Raw genomic sequence first — 20,344 nt, 5'->3', positions numbered from 1 at the left:
GCGTCTGCTAAATGACTAAATTTAAATGTAAAGCAGTATTATATTTTCTTCTATCCTCTCTCAATAGGCAAATTCACACTTCTGTGTGTTAACATGACTTTGACAGTTTGACATTAAAATCCTATTATTTGATACAAATAACTGTACGGTGACAATAAAGGGGTGCTTGTCAGGCTGAACTCATTATTGTGCCGCCCCTGTGGAGCCGGGCCAGATTTGAACGTAATCCTAATCACCAAGGTCCTGAAAACTTTCTAAGGACAAGCACATTTTTGAGCTCTAAAAATAATGCAATGCATCAGACTTCAAAGCTCTGTGCAATGTCTAAACTAATCGATCGGACAGTTTAGGACTGAATCTATAAATACATTGTGTCTGTCTGTCTTAAATGCATAATGGATTTTCGTTTCCCTGTTCGAACAGTGACATTTACAGAAGTTGCCTCTGGACGTCCCAGAGTAAATGCTGAAAATTTCCCAACCAGATTCAAAAGGTCATACACTATTGATCACAATGAAGTATTCCCACCGCACAGTCTAATCTAATAACGTGCATAATGTTACACAGATAGTCGTGACAAGACTTTTGTGCATGTCAATGATGTGATGCTCATTCTTTTATCTGTATTAAATTATTCAAAAACACATTGAAAGTTTCAATATTACTTGAATACACTACACGTCATCTTGTATGATATAACATGGTGCTGTTAGTTGTTTGTTTTGTAGTCCTTTGTAGTTTTTCTTGTTGATTAGTTCCTGATTGTTCCCAGGTGTGTTTTATTTGTTTCTCATGTTCTTTGTCTGGTGTTGTCCTTCTATGGATGTTATGTGTGTATACTTGTTGTCAGTTTTGTTTGCCTTCCTTGCCGGTGTCTGGATTCATCAGTTTTGCCTTACTTTTATTATGTTTGTTTGAATAAATGTTTGCTGCATCTGGATCCTACTTTTGTTCCTCTGAAACAGCCACCATTATACAAGGATCATGTGACACTGAAGACAGGAGTAATGGTGCTGAAAATACAGCTTTAAATCACATAAATTACATTTTGAAATATTCAAATAGATTATTTTACATTGTAATATTTCATAATATTACTGTATTTTTATAAATGCCATGGTGAGCAGATGAGACTTCTTTCAAAATGTATTATGTAAACTATTAATTATCTGAAAAACTTGGTTTGGCTGACAAGCAGAAAGCAATTTTGTTACTATGTGACCAAATCAAAAATAGACCTCATTATTGTGTTTCAATGTCATTGAGTTAAAAAACAAAAACAAATATCAAACATATTTATGATACTTTTTTATGAAAATGCACATTTGAGTCAAATGGAGTAGCCCTAAAATTTTTATATTAATAAACCTAAAAAATCTACCTTGAAAAGTATGCCTGTGATTAATGAACGTAAAAAAAATAAAAAAAAATAAAAAAAATGGTTCCACCATATTTTCATAGTCATTAAATAAACAGGCTATTTGTATAGAAATTTTGAAAAAAATTAAACCAACATGAATGATATTTTCAACAACTTGGCATAGTCTATGTGTTTTAAATTAGATGTTTAAAAAGATTTCTCCTTTTCATATCGGGCACTCTTAGTAATAGTCATGAACCCGTGTGCGTGCGTGTGTGTGTGTGTGTGTGTGTGTGTGTGTGTGTGTGTGTGTGTGTGTGTGTGTGTGTGTGTGTGTGTGTGTGACCTCCTCTGACGCCACTGAGCGGATCCACGCGCGCTCTTGGAGAGGTTGGGGTCACACAGTCCATCACTGCGCTGGAGACAAAGCGCATCATGCTGGCAGATCGGTTCCGGCAGAAATTGGACATTTCGAGCAGAATAACGCTCGAAGATCCCAGAAACATTTGGACGCAGACCTCTGAACAGAAAAAAAATGCATGATCCATGATGAACTGGGATGTAGTGGTTCATCTGTTCCAATAATATTGCTATAAAATAATGGCTTGCCGGGCTGGATGCTGCTGCAACAGCATCGGTACCCTAAATGAAGACAATGCGAGATTTCTAATGCTGGCTTTGTTAATCATCATCTACCTGTTATGTGGGGCAGCGGTGTTTTCAGCTCTGGAGCATCCGAAGGAGAAGCTCGCCAAGGAGAGATGGGCTCAGAGGATCGAGCAGTTCACGCACAAGTACAACCTCAGTCAAGACGACCTGAATAACTTCCTGAGGAACTATGAGGAGGCCAATGTGGCGGGAATCCGTGTGGACGCGACCAGACCGCGATGGGATTTTGCGGGAGCTTTTTATTTCGTCGGAACTGTGGTTTCAACTATCGGTGAGCTGCCAAGACAACCTTAAACTTGCATGATAGTTAGACAAAAATGTCAGACTATAATATTTCAAAGTCCGTTTTAATCTATTTTTGTGATTTTAGCCAGCACAAGTAGGCTACATTAAAGTAATGTGCAACAGGTCTTTTTACCAATCGGTTCGCATACAGACAGCGACTAGATGGATTTTCTCACGCAGTGGTTTAACTATTTTAATCAGATTGAATGGTTTTTAAAACATCTAATTCTTGAGACATGCACTGTAAAAAAAAAAAAAAAACAATTAATAATTTGTTATCACAACCTTTTTTATTTTGTCAAATCAACTTATGTGGTTCTTCAGATAACATAATATTTTGAATTTCTGTTGATGAAACCAATCTCCTTCATGGTAGTAATTTCAATGGACTTAAAATTCTAAGGCAACCAGTTTACTTACTTTTTTAAGTTAAACCAACAATAATTGCCATTTGTTTTTACAAAAGCTATTTGCATTTTGGAATTAGAATCTGAGCTGCAGGTCACTGTGCAAACCAATCTATTTCATATTTTCTTTATATATATATATGACATTATTGCATTATCTAAAACAACCTGGCTTTACCTCAATACTAAAGTTCACACGCAGATAGGCTACTACTTTCTGTCATCGCCACCTTCAGATATTTGTAAAATGAATAGGCTATTCAATTCAGACTTCTGAACTGATCCTCTTTATATCCTCTTTATATATGTATTTCATCTGCTTACAGTTAAACATCACATTCTGGTGAGTTTTATAATCAGAATTATGAAAAAAAGTACAGATATAAAATACTTTTTCATAATTCTGATGATCTCATCCATGATATTAACTAAATCGCACAAATTAAAAGACATTGTTTGCGATTTTTCTATCCTTTTTCTCATTTTCAGCAGGTCATATTATAGCTGAAGCACCAGAAAAAGAAAACTGCATTTAATAAATGTGTGCAATGCGCAAAAAAGCAGTTATTTTGTCAAGACATTTGCCAAAGATTTTCTGTCTGACATCTCGTTCATTTACTCATTGAAGTGAATGCTAAGCTTGTCAACACTTCTAACACACACTTGACACATCTGATAGTGTAGAGCTATATTGAGGAAAAACACACATTTCTGTGAAGAAGCAAGAGATTAAACCTATATGTGAAAATCTTTGAACATGATAAACAGATTAACCGCAAACAGAATTCCAATCCAATTTCGATTGGTATAAACTTTTTTCAGCTTTGTAGCCTGCTTTGCCTCAGTAAGTGCAACATCAGTGAAAACTTTTCAGTTCAGGAGAACTTTAAATTTAGTATCTCCATAAACCAAGTTCAATTAATTCTCAGCATGTGTCAGATTTGTCTTTGCAAAAGGGCTACTAAGAATATTAAATGCATCAGATCTTTTTTCTATGCAGTCTTACATATGGCATTTCATGCAAAAAAAAAGAGACGTGGTTAAAGAAACAGGCAGAGCAGAGGACGTTTATTTTAGCCTCATTAATATTTACTCTTATCCTCTACTGATGCTTGTAGACAATTCATGGATATGAACAGTGGACAGTTATCTAGGGCATAGTTGCATACTAGTGAGAGCATTTAGTCTTATTCATGACTAGTTTCAGGTTATCAATAGACACACAGTAGGAAAAGGTCTTCGTAAATGTGCCAGTGGGTGATACATCTCAGGATTTAATTGCAATGAAATCGGTAAGATGACCAATGCAAGAAAAAAAAAACTAGAGGTAAGGCTGCCGTCACCAATGGCAACCTATTTCTAGTGTTTTGAGAAGAAGGGAAACTGGGGTTGTCTGGATGCTGGAGGTGATTGGAGCCCGGGGTTCACATGGGATTTGGAGCACATGCGGCTCATTAAAGGACAATTACAGCTCAGTTTCTAATTAGCCCACAGCAGTTGCATGTGCTAATCCATTGTAGTTCTGCAGTGGCTAGAGGGTTTTTATGAGTGCAGCTTCTCTATGATTTGATGTCTTTAGATTATATCAGGTGACTTATATGGAATTACTTTGGCAAAACACAATGTACTTTTTCACACTGAATGGGGAATCAGTTTTTTCCCCTCTCAAATCTGATTTTTGAGACCAACTGCAAGTTACATGCGGCCAGATCTGATCGTTTCTGTTCAAACTTTAGCTTTGTCCACATTGGTTGTGATGATAACAACACAAACTTGTGTAGGTTCAACATGCGGGAGAATTTAACTATGGATCTTTAGCCTTGATCATGTGTCTAAATCACATTTGACACAGACAAAAGCATAAAAACAACAACGGATGGAATATAAAATGTTTTAATGTTGCAATACCTGATACAGGGTTATTCAATTCAATTCACATTTATTTGTAAAGCACTTTCCACAATACTTATCATTTCAAAGCGGCTTTAAATTCATGTTTCTATATTACAATTGACATTATCAGAGGTGACTGTTCAAGAAAATACATATCATACAGTTAGCTAACATATAATTTTAGATAGAAACCATGATAAGCAATTCTTAAGTTGTCATCAAAATATATAAAAAAAATTGTGTATGTTGATTAAGAGTTGGCATTATTATATTTACTTTAAATAAAATAAACATTAAATTATATATATATATATATATATATATATATTTCCGCTGGTTGCTAAGATCACATTTATCATTTCCATTGCTTAACCTGATGCACTAAAATAACTAAAACTAAAATAAAAATGAATAAAAACTAATAAAAATTACAAAAACACACAACAAAATTACTAAAACTTTAAAATTAAAATCTAAAAATAAAAAATACATTCAAAATATTATTAAAAACTATAATAGTATGATGTACCAACTTGTCACACAATCAAAAAAAACGATTTAAATTTTTTTTTTTTTACTGTTCAGACTTAAAAAGAAACTAAACTAAACAAATGGAAGGTAGCTTGAGGAATCAAGAGTGTAATATATATATAATTCTAAAAGACATTTAAAAATTATATTAAATGTGATATATTATTAAAAAAGATAATATATTGAGTGGCATTATAAAGAACATTTTCTTGCAGTCTGTATTATACATTGCGCTTGCTGTGATTGCATTATAATGGGTATAAATCTAACATCCTCATTTTGTGTGTGTGTGGCGCAGGTTTTGGGATGACGACACCCGTCACTATTGCCGGAAAGATCTTCCTGATCTTTTATGGGCTTATTGGTTGCGCTGCCACCATTTTGTTCTTTAACCTCTTCCTGGAACGTGTCATCACCGTGATCGCATTTGTTCTGAAGTTCTGCCACGAGTGCAGAGAACGCCGCAAAGCCGGTCCGGCCCAAAACTGCCACCGTCCCTCCGCCGGCAACAGAGAGCGGCGCACGGACAGCTTGGCCGGCTGGAAACCCTCGGTGTACTGCGTGATGCTCATCTTAGGAGTCGCCGCCATCTTGGTCTCCTGCTGCGCGTCCGCCATGTATTCTGCGGCCGAGGGTTGGGACTACCTGGACGCCCTCTATTTCTGTTTCGTGGCTTTCAGCACCATTGGTTTTGGGGATATGGTGAGCAACCAGCGTGAGATGTACATGGCTCAGGCGGCCTACAGGGTGGGCAACTTCCTTTTCATTCTAACAGGAGTGTGTTGCATCTACTCGCTGTTCAACGTCATTTCCATCGTGATCAAGCAAGTTCTCAACTGGCTTCTGCGGAGGCTGGAGACTCCCTGCCGCTGCCCAGGCCGAGGGAACCGCCACACTCGGAGGAACGCGGTCGTCCCGGGCCACATGAGAACCCGGCGGGAAACCTCCATCGAGACCGACGCGGTCAATGACAGCGAGGCGGATGGACGGCGGATGTCTGGAGAGATGATCTCCATGAAAGACTTTCTGGCCGCTAATAAAGTTAATCTGGCCATCATGCAGAAGCAGCTGTCAGAGATGGCTAACGGACATCCTCGCCAGTTAGGGAGCAGCTCGCGTCACAATGAGTTCTCCGGAGGGGTCGGAGCGCTGGGAATCATGAACAACCGGTTGGCAGAGACAAGTGTAGATAGATAAATCCACCATTTAGAAATGTGAAGTATAACCAGAGGACCCCACAGCAAAGTGTGATCACTTTTTTTGACCGAGCAAATAATGTAGCCTACCATAAAGGTGCGGTCACGTTACTGAAATGTTGTGGGCAAAAAAGGCTCAATTGTCTACACTTAAAAATAAAGGTTCTTTATTGGCATTGATGGTTCCATAAAGAACTCCATGGAATCTCTCCATTCCACTCAAGGTTCTTTCGATTATTAAAATGTTCTTCACACAAAGAAAAATGGTTCTTTTAGAAACTGTTCACTCAAAGGTGGCATTGCTGCAGAAAACCCCTCTTGGAAATAGCATAGAGATGTATGAAGTACAGCTTACACAGAAGACACTTTTCAAATCATGCAGTTCTCTGTTGGTCAACATGGTGAATTCAACTGAATACAATGCGAAATCTGTGTGGGAAAAACTTTTTTGTGTGGATTCCTGTTAAAATGAGTAGATTTAGCCTCTGAAAACAACTGAACTCTTATCCTTTGGGTCTCATTCACTAATAATTGCGTACAAATGTTCTTTGGAACAAGGTTCTCATGCTAAATTTATGGTGGATTCACAAAATGTGTGTATGCAGATTAAATGGGTCTTACAAAGGCCATATTATGCCCTTTACAAAGTCCTGATTTTGACTACTAAAAAAGGTTTAAACATTATTTTAGCACCTCTCTTCCCAGTCTGTCATATATATATATATATATATATATATATATATATAATATCTAAGATAAGATATTTAAATATCTATGAATATATACACTACTGTTCAAAAGTTTGGGGTTAGTTTTTAAAAGAAATTAATACTTTTATTTAGCAAGAACACAATCATTTAAAAGTGACAATAAAGAGCTTAAATATTTCCATTGTTACAAAACATTTCTGTTTCAAATAAATGCTGTTCTTAATATTTTTATATTCAACTTTGATAATAATTAGAAATGTTTCTTGAGCATCAGATCATCATATTAGAATCATGTGACTCTGAAGACTGGAGTAATGATGCTGAAAATTAAATTGTAATATGTTTCACAGTATTACTGTTTTGGGGGTATTTCTGATCAAATCAATGCAGCCTTGGTGTATAAAAACTTTTTGAATGGTAGTCTAATCATCGGTTGTTTAGAAAATATATACAGTACATATTCATGTTTCTGAGCTGAGGCCACCAGGAGGAAGTCTGTGGTTTTTGCATACGTGTGCTTAAATCCGAAAGGGCAAACTTTTTGATCGATCATGATTTTTGAGTGAATATGATTGTACAGTTAGTGAATGAGACCCTTTGTGAACAAAATAATGTACTGCTGCTGATTTTGGACTTGAAGAAATTTGAGCCGCTGTGCTGTTCATCATCTTTCACACAAACTTCAATAATTGTAAACTTGTAGAGTGCATTCATTTGAAAACAAACCGGCGTACAATAGGTTTCCTGCATATTTCAGCACTGTCACAGTATGCTAATATATTCATTATGTCTAACTTTAAAGGAGAAGTGTGACATTTATGCATTGGTAGATTGATGGAGTATGTGGGAAATGAATCATTTGCTCTTATTGCATCAATTGTACTTAGAATCTGTTTCTATGGGAACTTTTCTACAAATAGAATAGACAGTCTATGAAATCTGCATGAATAATGTCTTAATTCATTAAGGCAAAGACATCTTGAACTTTGTGTCTTCCCTATCACACAATCGTAGAAGTAGAAGCAAAGTCATATCATACTTGCTGTCATATTCTATTTGCTTCACAGACTGACGCGAAAGGACATAATCAACTCCAATCAAAAACGGTTTGTGTCACGTTAACCAAATAAATAAATAAATATTGTCCTCAGTGATGCCTTTGTTATTGTTTGTGAGTGTGTATGTGGCTGAAATACACATATAGCTCATGGTTTTGATCATTTAGAGTAGCAGAACTCAGATATAAAGATGGAACGAAATGTGTTCAGATCACATTGCTGAAGCGATGATGTTAGGAGGTTGCTATGGAAACTATAACTCTTTATGTGCAAGAAGGATACCTCAAATCCACCAGACTTAGATGATAAACATAGCAGGAGTCCTGTTGTTCCATTGGGTGAGATGGTTTGGCCAGTGTTGTTCTGAACAGAGGAGCTTTACAGTAGCTCTGTGTGGAGGCTGCAAGTAGTCACGACTGCCTTTGTTTCTGGCTCTCCGGCGCTGGATCTGAGAGGACCCCCTGCAAACCTGCCAAAACATGACAGAGAAGCAATCAGGAAATCAGGAAACAGTGTGGAATCGAAAAATGATGGTGGTGAAAATAGCCCATGACCCACATTCAGTAAATAAGATGACCTACAATCAGAGATACATGTGACATCAAAGACACTGAAGTTCACAAACTTATGAAAGCAGACAGATCATAAAATATATATATATATATATATATATATATATATATATATGCTGATTTGATGCTCAAGAAAAAATAACCTTATTATTATCAATGTTAAAATCAGTTGTGCTGCTTAAAGTGCCTTGAAACGCACAGCATTATTCAATGTGAAACAGGAAGACAGGGTGGGACATAAAGAACAGCTCCTCCCCTTTTTTAAAATAGCCAATAGCGTTTAGTTTGTTCCACAGCTCAACCAGGGGCCTATATCATGAAGCCGGTTTAGGTTGCTAGCCAGGTATGTTTCAGTTTAGTTTGCACCAACCCTGGGTTTTAGGCACCATGAAAGTGGTTTGGCTTTTAGCAGTGTTCATCGCCATAGTAACTCCGCTCCACGGCTAACCTGGTCCGGGGCAGGTTATGTCCAGGTAAGAGGTTGCAATCCGAACTTGGACCAATCAGCTGTGAGCAAAGTGACATATAAGTCACTCTACCTGTTTACTACTCCAAATTAAAGGTCACTACATAGCAAATGATTTTTAAAGACAAAATCATCTGGCTTTTAGTAATGCTTATTTAGAATAATAATTTTGTATGATATAGATATTATTTATGTTATTATTACACATAATCATAATTATAATACATAATTATAACACATAATTATAACACAATCACATAACACATATATAACACATAATCACACATGTACAATTTTAGTGTATCAATTATTATTATGCACAGTTTAAATGAATAAATATATAAAGGTAATATAAATACGCTTTAGAATCAATAGATAAAGCTATAAAATGACAAGCCTACATGTGAGTTTAAATGTTCAATTCTCTTTATACCTTTATCAACTGTATAAACTAACTTCACAACTTTAACTTGCACTGATATAGCAAGACTTTTTTTTTAGTTGTCCTCTTTCATAGACAGCTATTTTCTTCTTGCTGTGTAAATTTGTTTAAATTCTTAATATTTTTCAATCTCGTAATATTCTGCAGAAGAGATAAGTGAATCGCGCTGCTTCTTTCGAGAGAAATTAATTGCAGTTTCACTTTTTCTCAGCATGTGATTGGCTGTTCGCTAATCGCTACTGATGTCACACCTAAACTCAGGATCAAAGCCTGAGTTGACAGAGAAAGTTGATGATCAGCATCATGGGACCAACAAAGCCTTGTTGGATTGGTTTGGTTTTGTCAACTCAAAACTAATCCTGTTACCCTGAGTTTGTTCAACTACCATCATGGTACAGGTTCCAGAGCTGCTGAACTCGGTAAAGTCGCAGTTTACAATCTCTAATCGCATGGCATGACACTAATGTACCAGACTTCATTCACCACACTGAGAAGCAAAGCATATTTACACTGTCTGAATAATTCCCTATCCCCTATATAGTGCACCATGTGCCATTAACCATGTTGAAAATAGTAAATGTGTGAACAAGTGATTCGATTTCAGCTGCAGATTCAGTGTCTGTTTATAATGAAGGGGACGGGACCCTTCAGATTCTAGAGGTGGTTGAAGTGACAGACTGTAAGTTTTGAACGCTTTGTGGCTTATATCTTCTAAATGGGAATTTTGTCACTGTTTTGGAGCACATTAGCTTTAAGATAACAGTAAGGCTAACATATTCATACTAAAAGCCAAAAAACTTCTATTTTGATTTCATGGGGACTTGAAAAAGAAAGAAAGCGATTATTATTATATTTTTTAATCAGCAAGGGTGCATTTTATTGATCAAAAGTGACAGTAAATACAGTAATGTTACAAAATATTTCTATTTAAAATGAATGCTGGTTTTCACCCAAAAAAGAAAAGAAAATAGGAACGCAAAAACGCTTTTCAACATTGATAATAGGCTAATCATGAATAAGGATCATTCAGTTTTTGTTAAATTATAATAATATTTCACAATATTACTTTTTTATATATTTTTTTTGATCAAATAAATACATCCTTGGTGAACATAAGAGACTTCTTTCAAATAAACAAAAAATATATATATTGATTTGATTATTCCAAACGTTTGACCGGTAGGCTAGTGTAGCCTACCTCCCATGCTTGACTCTCCTCATGCTGCACAACATTATGACAAAAGCAGTTGAGGTCGAGGTCGGACGCTACAGCTAATATGAGCCCCATATATAATAGGGGTAATGGTATTTATAAAACGGTTTGGGTTTGGCAATGATAAATTAGAGCTCTCTTCCTAAAGGACAGACTCCAGTCGTGAATGAACAAACGCGTTTCGGTCTTACACATCCTTTGTCCTATCAGTCTATCCGTAGTGACGTTTATTGTGAGCGTCAAGCGGTGGTGAAAATGGTGAGTGAGCCAGCAGTTTATTTAGCGATTCATTGTTTAAATAGTTTCCTTCTCCCCTCAATAATTCTGTTATTTTCAAATACAGTGTGTGAAAGCTGTGTATACGGGCGCGTGAACAGTAATGTTATCACGTCGTAACTCTGCTAAATACCTCTTTATACATCGATGGATTAACAACACAACAGTCATCCTCTGAAGAAACATTAATTGCTATTAAAAGCGTTACAGTCACTCTACTTACCCGCATACAACCTAAAACCTGTCAAAACGTTAATGCAATTTAAAGTTTCTCGATATTTTAAATATTTATTGTGTATTTTTGCGTGTTCATTCCTGCTATCTGGTCGAAAACAGTCAGTTCACCATTACAGATGTATTAAACACACGCATTAAAATCAGAGTAGGGTATTCAACCAATATTTTTATTCTTCCATTACATAAAGTGCTCAGTGAAAGAGTCATTTTGGACATTATTTTGTTTTTCGTAATATAGGACATCTAATCTAGTGTTTTGCATATGCGAGTCCTATTCCTTTTAAAATAATAGGTAACGTTACAGTACATTAGCCATAAGTCACACTTAAACATATGAATGTCACTTCATTAAATACAAAATATCAAACGGATGATTCTAGAATTAAGTTATCGAATCAAATAAATTTTATTGGACATAAAGTCAGATCCTCTCAAGTTTACACATTATTATTATTATTATTATTAATATTTGTTATTATTATTATTAATACATTAAACTAACTTACGCAAAATGCTCAAAAAATACATACAATCAAAATGTAACTGAAATCATATTATATTTCATTATATAAAAACATACAGTTCTTGACATTTCTCTAATCTAAGTTTAATAAGTTACTTATATCGACAGCGACACTCCCAGTTTTAATGTATTTATTTGTAAGTGTATAGCCAAGCATCTTTATACGATGATTACGATTTTAAAAAATGTTTTTGAAAAGATGTCTCTTATGTACAGCACAGGCTGCATTCATTTGATTTCTAAAGCAAGGATCATGTGACACTGAAGACTGGAGTAATGATGCTGAAAATTCAGCTTTGATCACAGGAATAAATTACATTTTTAAATACAGTACTGTGCAAAAGTCTTAGGCATGTTAATATCCCCCGCCCCCCCCAAAAAATGGTTTTAAGTCAGTTATTTATATCTTTTGCTGTAGTGTGTCAGTAGGAAATATCAGTTTACATTTCCAAACATTCTATTGCCATTAATTGTAATAATCCAGTGAGATTTGTGTATGCACAAGGAGTCTGACAACAGCCGGTATGATCTGATCTCACCATCATCGAGTCCGTCTGTGATTACATGAAGAAACAGAAAAAACTGAGACAGAATAAATCCAGAAGAACTGCGGGAACGTCTCCAAGATGCTTGAAGAAACCTTCCTGCAAAGCTACAGTACTGTGAAAAGTACTGGCACTTGTGTTAAAATGCTGTAAAGTGAGAATGCTTTCAAAAATAAAATCACAAATTGAATTTATTTATGATTTAACTTCTATTAACTAATTCAAATCAATATATGGTGTAACGACCCTTTGCGTTTAAAACGGCTTTTGTCCAGGTACACTTGCGCATAGTTTTTCAGGTAGCTTTGCAGGAAGGTTTCTTCAAGCATCTTGGAGACGTTCCCGCAGTTCTTCTGGATTTAGTCTGTCTCAGTTTTTTCAATCACATCACAGACGGACTCGATGATGGTGAGATCAGATCACACCGGCTGTTGTCAGACTCCTTGTGCATACAGAAATCTCACTGGATTATTACAATTAATGGCAAAAGAAAGTTTGGAAATGTAAACTGATTATTTCCTACTGATACACAACAGCAAAAGATATAAATAACTGACTTAAAACCATTTTTTGGGGGGGGATGGGGGGTGGGGGATATTAACATGCCTAAGACTTTTGCACAGTACTGTATATTCAAATAAAAAGCAGTTATTTTAAATTGTAATAATACTTCACAATATTACTGATGTTATTGTATTTTTGATCACATACATTCAGTCTTCTTTCAAAAACATTAATAAATGTTCCTGAGCGGTAGTGTACTATATGAACATTAGACATGAATCTTTCTCAACACAGGGCCAGAGTCAGAGCGGAGGACACGGACCAGGAGGTGGAAAGAAAGATGATAAGGTGACAAGAATAACATGAATATTTTAAAATGGCATCATCCAAGTGTTTATCCTTATTACATTTTTTTATCTTCATAACAGGACAAGAAGAAGAAATATGAGCCGCCCATTCCATCTAGAGTGGGCAAGAGGAAGAGGAAGTCCAAGGGTCCTGATGCTGCCAGCAAACTGCCTTTAGGTACAGGACGTGACCTTTGCTGTTGAACTCAGGAGTATCTTGTGGTTGATTTTCGGCTAATGTCCAGTTGTCTCTCCGTGTAGTCACCCCACACACACAGTGCAGACTGAAGCTCCTGAAGCAGGAGAGAATTAAAGATTACCTGCTGATGGAAGAGGAGTTCATCAGAAACCAGGAGCAGATGAAACCTCTAGAGGAGAAACAGGAGGTGCACCATCCTTCTTCTCTTTCACTCTCTCGCTCTCTCTTTCGTTGGTCTGACCTGATGTTTCCGTTTTCTCTCTTCTTAGGAGGAGAGGTCAAAGGTCGATGACCTGAGGGGGACCCCTATGTCTGTGGGGACACTGGAGGAGATCATCGATGACAATCATGCCATTGTCTCCACGTCTGTGGGCTCGGAGCATTATGTCAGCATTCTCTCGTTTGTTGACAAAGATCTGCTGGAGCCCGGCTGTTCCGTCTTACTCAATCACAAGGTAAAATATCCACCAGAACAATCAGGATTGAATAGAATTAAATCGGATGAATCTTTCAAACTTTATTATTGACAATTATAATAAACAGCTATTCCGAAGTAGTATAGTTTAAACTGGAAAGCAAGTATTTTTGTCTAATTTTCCATTAAAAATCGATTAAAACCTGAAACTAGATACATTTACTTGAGAAGCAACACTTCTTATGATATTAAGACATGTTTTTAGAGAATGTATCTTTAATAAGAGTACATTTTGTCCTACTTTTTGCAAACAAGTTTAAAAACATGAAACCATCTTCCAGGGCAGTAAGACAAAATATATTTATATTCAAGCTGCAATCTATGAAAACATTTATGTGGCTTCATGTAAATGTATTTTGTTTTATAGATTTTTGGAAAACAAATAATAATCAAATATTCTTTTGTTTGTATGCTTTCCTGTATCTAATTCTGGATGCAGAACATTGGTAGATTGACCTAATAAATGTGATGTTGTTTACAGGTCCATGCTGTCATCGGGGTGCTGATGGACGACACAGACCCTCTTGTTACAGTCATGAAGGTGGAGAAGGCTCCGCAAGAGACATATGCGGACATCGGTGGACTGGACGCCCAGATACAAGAAATTAAGGCAAGATAAAGACATCTTTATTGGATTGAAAGACCAGATGTTTACTAGTCTGAAATCACCATACAAAATTGTATTAAAGGGACACTATTGGCGCTTTTCCATTACCAGTACCAGCTCAACTCGACTCGACTCGCCTCGTCTCGGCTCCGTTTTCCATTGCAGATAGTATCTCCACAATAGTACCTGGTCGTCATAGCGACGCCGCAGGAAACTGTCGTGACTTAATCTTCTACGCGACACACACCCGCTACCCACACACACAGGACAATGGAGAAAATCGAGTGTATGCTGTTTTTGGATGTTTTTGTTTTTGCTGTTTTTTTTATTCAGGATACTCCGTCTGGCGCGTGCAATGATGACGCAGTGAATAGTGACGATTCTCTCTGACCAATCAGCAGTCTGCCGTGTTTTCACGTCACATTTTACGCTCGCTCAGAACCTCGCCGGAGGTGATACGAAAAAAAGTACCTGGAAGCAGGTACAGATACAACTTTTACACAGTGGAAAACCAAACAAAGGCGAGGCGAGCCGAGCTGGTACTGAGTAGAAAAGCAAGTAACTTTTGGCCCTCTAGTGGTTAAAAAACAAAATCGCATGCATTTTGCAGAAGAACATTGCTTTGGTTGTGCGTCGGTTCTGCGTGACTGCGGATGAATATGACCCTTCACGATAGATATTGCTTTACAATGAATTCTGTTAGAGCTACATATGGCAATTTATCTGTTCAATAAAATACCTTTCTCACCTGTTGAGTAATAAAAACGCAATTTCTGCATCGGTTTTACAACATTTCAAATCCCTCAGCTCTCGCTAGGCATCGGATTTTCATGTTGCAATAATTGCTGAAGCTTTTATCATAGATAGGTGACAGTGGCAAGGAAAAACAAAAAACAAAACATCTTAAAACAAAAGAAACAATATCTAGTGTGAAAACTGCTATTAAAATACATTTGAATTGTGTTGAAAATGCTGTCTCAGGGTTTATACACTACAGTTAAAACGTTTTTTTGAAAGTAAGAAATTACTACTTTTATTTAGCAAGAGCACATTAAATTGATCAAAATAAATGAATTTGATGAATCATTGAGGAATTTGATGATACAACATCAATAATAATAATATCATATTAGAATGATTACTGAAGGATCATGTGACACTGAAGACTGGAGTAATGATGCTAAACATTCAGTTTTGCATCAAAGTAATAAATTACTACTTAAAATATGTTCTAAAGGAAAACGGTTTTGAATTTGTACAATATTTCCCAATATTAATTTATTGTTTTTTTTATTATCAAATCCTCTTTCTTTTCCTCTTTCAAAAACAAAATCTTACTGACCCCAAACTTTTGAACAATAGGATGTGACATTTTTCTTCATGCAAAAACAAGTAAATATTGCTTAAGGCAAAATAATTCATAATTCATTTCTTTTGGTTTTAGTACAATGATAATATAGAAGCTGATTATTCGATTTTGTAATTTTGAAAACAACGTGCTTTTTAAATCTAGTGCTTAGTATTTTTGAGTGTCTTTATCCATGGAAATATATAGCTGCCTTTATATTTTAGGAAGGTTTTCCGTCAAAAAGGCATCATCTGCTGGTCCTTGGCATAAAAAAACAAACAAAACACTGTTCAAAGAGATCTCTGTATATAGGTAGAATTTTACATATTAAAACATTTTACATTATAATAGTTCAAAAAGAAACTGCTGGTACTTGGTGATGTTTAATCAGATAAAAATGATTCTATGCTGCTTAACACATGTTTTGGCCTGCAGGAGTCCGTGGAGCTGCCGCTGACCCATCCAGAGTATTATGAGGAAATGGGGATAAAGCCTCCTAAAGGGGTCATTCTCTACGGCGCCCCTGGAACAGGTGAGTCCAACACCACTGTTTGTTTACAGAATTCACAGAAATAAATACATTATCATGGGCATGTGGTGATGTCACAAATCTTGATCTGTCATATAATTCCTCTGGATGTCAGGTAAAACCCTCCTTGCCAAAGCGGTGGCCAATCAGACGTCTGCAACGTTTTTGCGCGTTGTTGGTTCAGAGCTGATTCAGAAGTATCTCGGCGACGGCCCTAAATTAGTGCGCGAGCTCTTCAGGGTGGCCGAGGAACACGCACCTTCCATCGTCTTCATCGATGAGATTGACGCCATTGGAACTAAGAGGTAGAGCAATATTATGAAATAATCCAAACATGCTCATATCCATTGCAATGCAAACACATTTTTGGTCTTTATTAAAGTGCCCCTATAATGCTATTTTAAAGGTTCCTAGTGTTGTTTTGGAGGTCTCTTACAAAAGGTTTATATGCATCCAAGGACAAAAAACACTTTAATTTTGTTACAATATATTTGCAACATCAAATCTTTTCTCACTGTGTCTGAAATGGTTCAATACAGGATTCAGTCTCTCTAAACTCCTCCTTTCTGAGAGCCTACTTTGCTCTGATTGGTCAGATGGCCCTGTCTGTTGTGATTGGTCTACTCTGCTCTGATTGGTCAGACGGCTGATTGGCCTGTTGTGATTGGTGTAAGACTGGAATCCCTCACAAAGCATTTCAGGCTGGAGACAATAAGTCCATTTATCATGCGCTATGATCTTTGAAACTTTGCAGACCTTTTACACATACAAACAGCTATATTACACACTGCATGAAATGTAATATCTGGAAAAGCATAACATGGGTATTTTAAAAGATACTGTGTCATGGTGTACCCTGAATACCTCTTTGCAGATACGACTCAAACTCAGGAGGTGAACGTGAAATTCAGAGAACCATGTTGGAACTGCTCAACCAGCTGGATGGCTTTGATTCACGTGGAGATGTGAAAGTCATTATGGCTACCAACAGAATAGAAACCCTTGACCCTGCTCTTATTAGACCAGGTAAGATGCCTCTGCAAACTGATACTATGATATTCTAAGTCTATGTGAACTTTAGATGCACCTTCAAGCAGGGGTGTGAAGTAACGAATTACAAATACTTACGTTACTGTTAATCATGGCTGCTGTGGAAGAACATCCTTCAAGCACCAATTCAATCGAGATATCAGCATCTTCCTCTATTTTGAAGAAACATGTTAAGGTCAATTTCGGATTTTGGCTTACTAAATGTACAGGGCCTGAAATTTGGTGCGAGGTTGTGGGTATCAATTTTAATACAATGTTTCAATATGAATAACTCCAGCAAGTGGCACGTTCATAAGGCTGGGAATTCTCACTCCCATTTATTTATGTGCATATAGAGAGTCTCTCCCTCACGCGCGTCCTGCAGCAGTCGGCAGCTCGTTCACTCTTTATGGGTGTAGTATAAGCGCAATGCACGCTTTTGGGGACTGTAACGAAGTTAAAGGCTTAGGGAAAAAGACCGGTGTGGCACACTCGCTCCGTTCCCACGGCTCTCAGCCCCGCAATGCTTGCAACAAGGACATTCTAAAGCGCTTAATGTGGAAAACCAGCTTACCAAGGCTTGATGTACTGAAATTGATGACCCATGGCGTTATACTGCATCTCTATCAGCGCGTGATGTGATAAAACGACAGATCGTTAATAAACAAACATTTGTTTGATCTGTTTCATACAATCCGCCTTCATGTAGCATGTGCACTTGCGCAAAAACAGTTTTCAAGTGAACGTTTTTTTCCATTCAGTTGTAGACGCTGCCGATAGAGCAGCTTATTCGCCGTGGCCCCGCAAAGAGACGTGCGTTTGTGTGTGTTTTTTCAAATTATATTTATTATCTGCATAACTATTTGAGTAAATGTACCTGTGTAAAAGGTAGGGATGATGAATTACAGTATGTACACTGTTTTCTACATTTTTAAATCGCAGTGTACAGTGTTTATTAGGGGTAGAATCCGCAGCTCAGTACTCACTACTCGTGAGTACTTTTGGTCACAATTTAGTTTAGGGTCCAATTCTCACTATTAACTAACTACTAACTATGACTTTTCCCTTAATAAACTCCTAATTAATGTTTGTTAATAGTTAGTAAGATAGTTGTTAAGTTTAGATATTGAGGATTAAGGGATGTAGAACATGGTCATGCAGAATAAGGCAATGCTTTATAAGTACTAATAAACAGTCCTCGTAATATGCATGCTAATAAGCGACTAGTTAATAGTGAGAATTGGACCCTAAACTAAAGTGTTACTGTACTTTTAAATGCGCTACTCAAGTAGTTGTTTTTGGACAAAAAAAACTCTTGTCTGTCTTCCTCTCCAGGTCGTATCGACCGTAAGATTGAGTTCCCGTTACCAGATGAGAAAACCAAAAGAAGGATCTTCCAGATTCACACCAGCAGAATGACTGTGGCCACTGATGTGAACCTGGACGACCTCATCCTGGCTAAAGACGACCTTTCAGGAGCCGATATTAAGGTATGTTGATGTGCTTGTCAGGGGTTTGGTTCATTTTAAAGTGTTGCAGAAAGCTCTGCTGCCCACTTGTGTTGTTTTTTCATATTTTCAGGAAGCAGATGACTTGTTCATTATATCTCATCTCTTGATTCCCTGTCTCTTCAGGCCATCTGTACAGAAGCAGGGCTCATGGCCCTCAGAGAACGCAGGATGAAGGTCACCAACGAGGACTTCAAGAAGTCTAAAGAAAATGTTTTGTATAAGAAGCAGGAGGGCACCCCCGAAGGCCTCTATCTCTAATCTTCCTCCAGTTTTCATTTCTATGTGAATATGTGAGTGTGACGCTCCATCTCGCACACATTTGGCTATAATATACGCACGTTTTTTTCTGACGCTTTGTTTTTCGTTCATGTGATCAGAAAATAAATGCTAGAGCTTTGATTGGTTTGTTTCTTTTTCCTTAGCCCACATAAGGTGATTATGGGATATGTGCTTCTGCTCACCAAGGCTGCTTTCCCCCCCCCCTCTAAAATACTGTAAAAACATTAATATTGCAAAAAAAGTCAGAATTTACAATAACTATGTGAATATATTGTAAAATGTAATTATTTCTGTGATGTCAAAGCTGAATTTTCAGCATCATTACTCAGTCTTCAGTGTCACATGATCCTTCAGAAATCAATCTAATATGATAATTTGATGGTCAGATATTATGAATTATTATTGGTTCTCAATTAGTATTATTTTTAATAATGTTGAAAGCCATTTTTGCTTGATATTTTTATACTTTTGCTTAAATGTTTACATTTCTTCAGGATTCTTTGATGAATTGAAAAAAAGAACAGCATTCATTTGAAATAGAAATCTTTTCTAACATTAAAAATTAAACTTTACCAGATCAGTTTATTGCTTCCTTTTTGAATAAAAGTAACAACTTTTTTTTTACTTACTTACCCTAATGGTAGTGTATCAGGTTTCCAAAAAAAAAAAGAATTAAGCAGCACAACTGTTTTCAACATTGATCATAATAATAAATGTTTCTTGAGCATCAAATCAGCATATTAAAATTATTTCTGGGGGATCATGTGACACTGAAGACTAATAATGATGCTGAAAATTCAGCTTTGATCACAGGAATAAATGACATTTTACAATAAATTAAAACCGTTATTATAAATTGCAATAATATGTCGCAATATTACTGTTTTTTTAAGTATCAGGTAAACCCTATGGCATGGGCACAAAATGTCCCCACAAAGATGGCAATATCTGAAGTCCTTGTGGGGACATTTTTTGTCCCCATTATAGGGAAACGGCTTATAAATCACACTGAGTGATGCAGAACGTTTTCTGTGATGGATAGGTTTAGTGTAAGGGGATAGAATACACAGTTTGTACAGTATAAAAAAACATCATCATGGCTATGGAAAATCCCCATAAAACATGGAAATCTG

General features: G+C 36.6%; 2 protein-coding genes across 2 annotated transcripts; both read left to right on the top strand.

Moving 5' to 3' along the window:
- Positions 1–1,960: 1,960 nt before the first annotated feature.
- On the top strand, positions 1,961–6,342 carry kcnk13b (potassium channel, subfamily K, member 13b; the record flags this gene model as incomplete). Its single annotated transcript, XM_084432603.1, has 2 exons — positions 1,961–2,300; positions 5,444–6,342. The coding sequence occupies 2 exons, from the start codon at positions 1,961–1,963 to the stop codon at positions 6,340–6,342; spliced, it is 1,239 nt and encodes a 412-aa protein (XP_084288729.1).
- A 4,428-nt stretch (positions 6,343–10,770) lies between these two features.
- psmc1b (proteasome 26S subunit, ATPase 1b) lies at positions 10,771–19,331 on the top strand. The gene is made up of 11 exons (XM_084432049.1): positions 10,771–11,060; positions 13,182–13,235; positions 13,316–13,412; positions 13,496–13,620; positions 13,703–13,888; positions 14,390–14,518; positions 16,299–16,395; positions 16,508–16,697; positions 17,267–17,418; positions 18,757–18,911; positions 19,056–19,331. Exons 1-11 carry the CDS (start codon positions 11,058–11,060, stop codon positions 19,188–19,190), a joined length of 1,323 nt encoding a protein of 440 aa, XP_084288175.1. The 5' UTR covers positions 10,771–11,057; the 3' UTR covers positions 19,191–19,331.
- Positions 19,332–20,344: the final 1,013 nt, after the last annotated feature.

This window comes from Rutilus rutilus (genome assembly GCF_951802725.1).
Source record: "Rutilus rutilus genome assembly, chromosome: 15".
Taxonomy (NCBI): Eukaryota; Metazoa; Chordata; class Actinopteri; order Cypriniformes; family Leuciscidae; genus Rutilus; species Rutilus rutilus.
The sequence above is the reverse complement of the archived record's forward strand: the minus strand, read 5'-3'. Positions and strand labels throughout refer to the sequence as shown.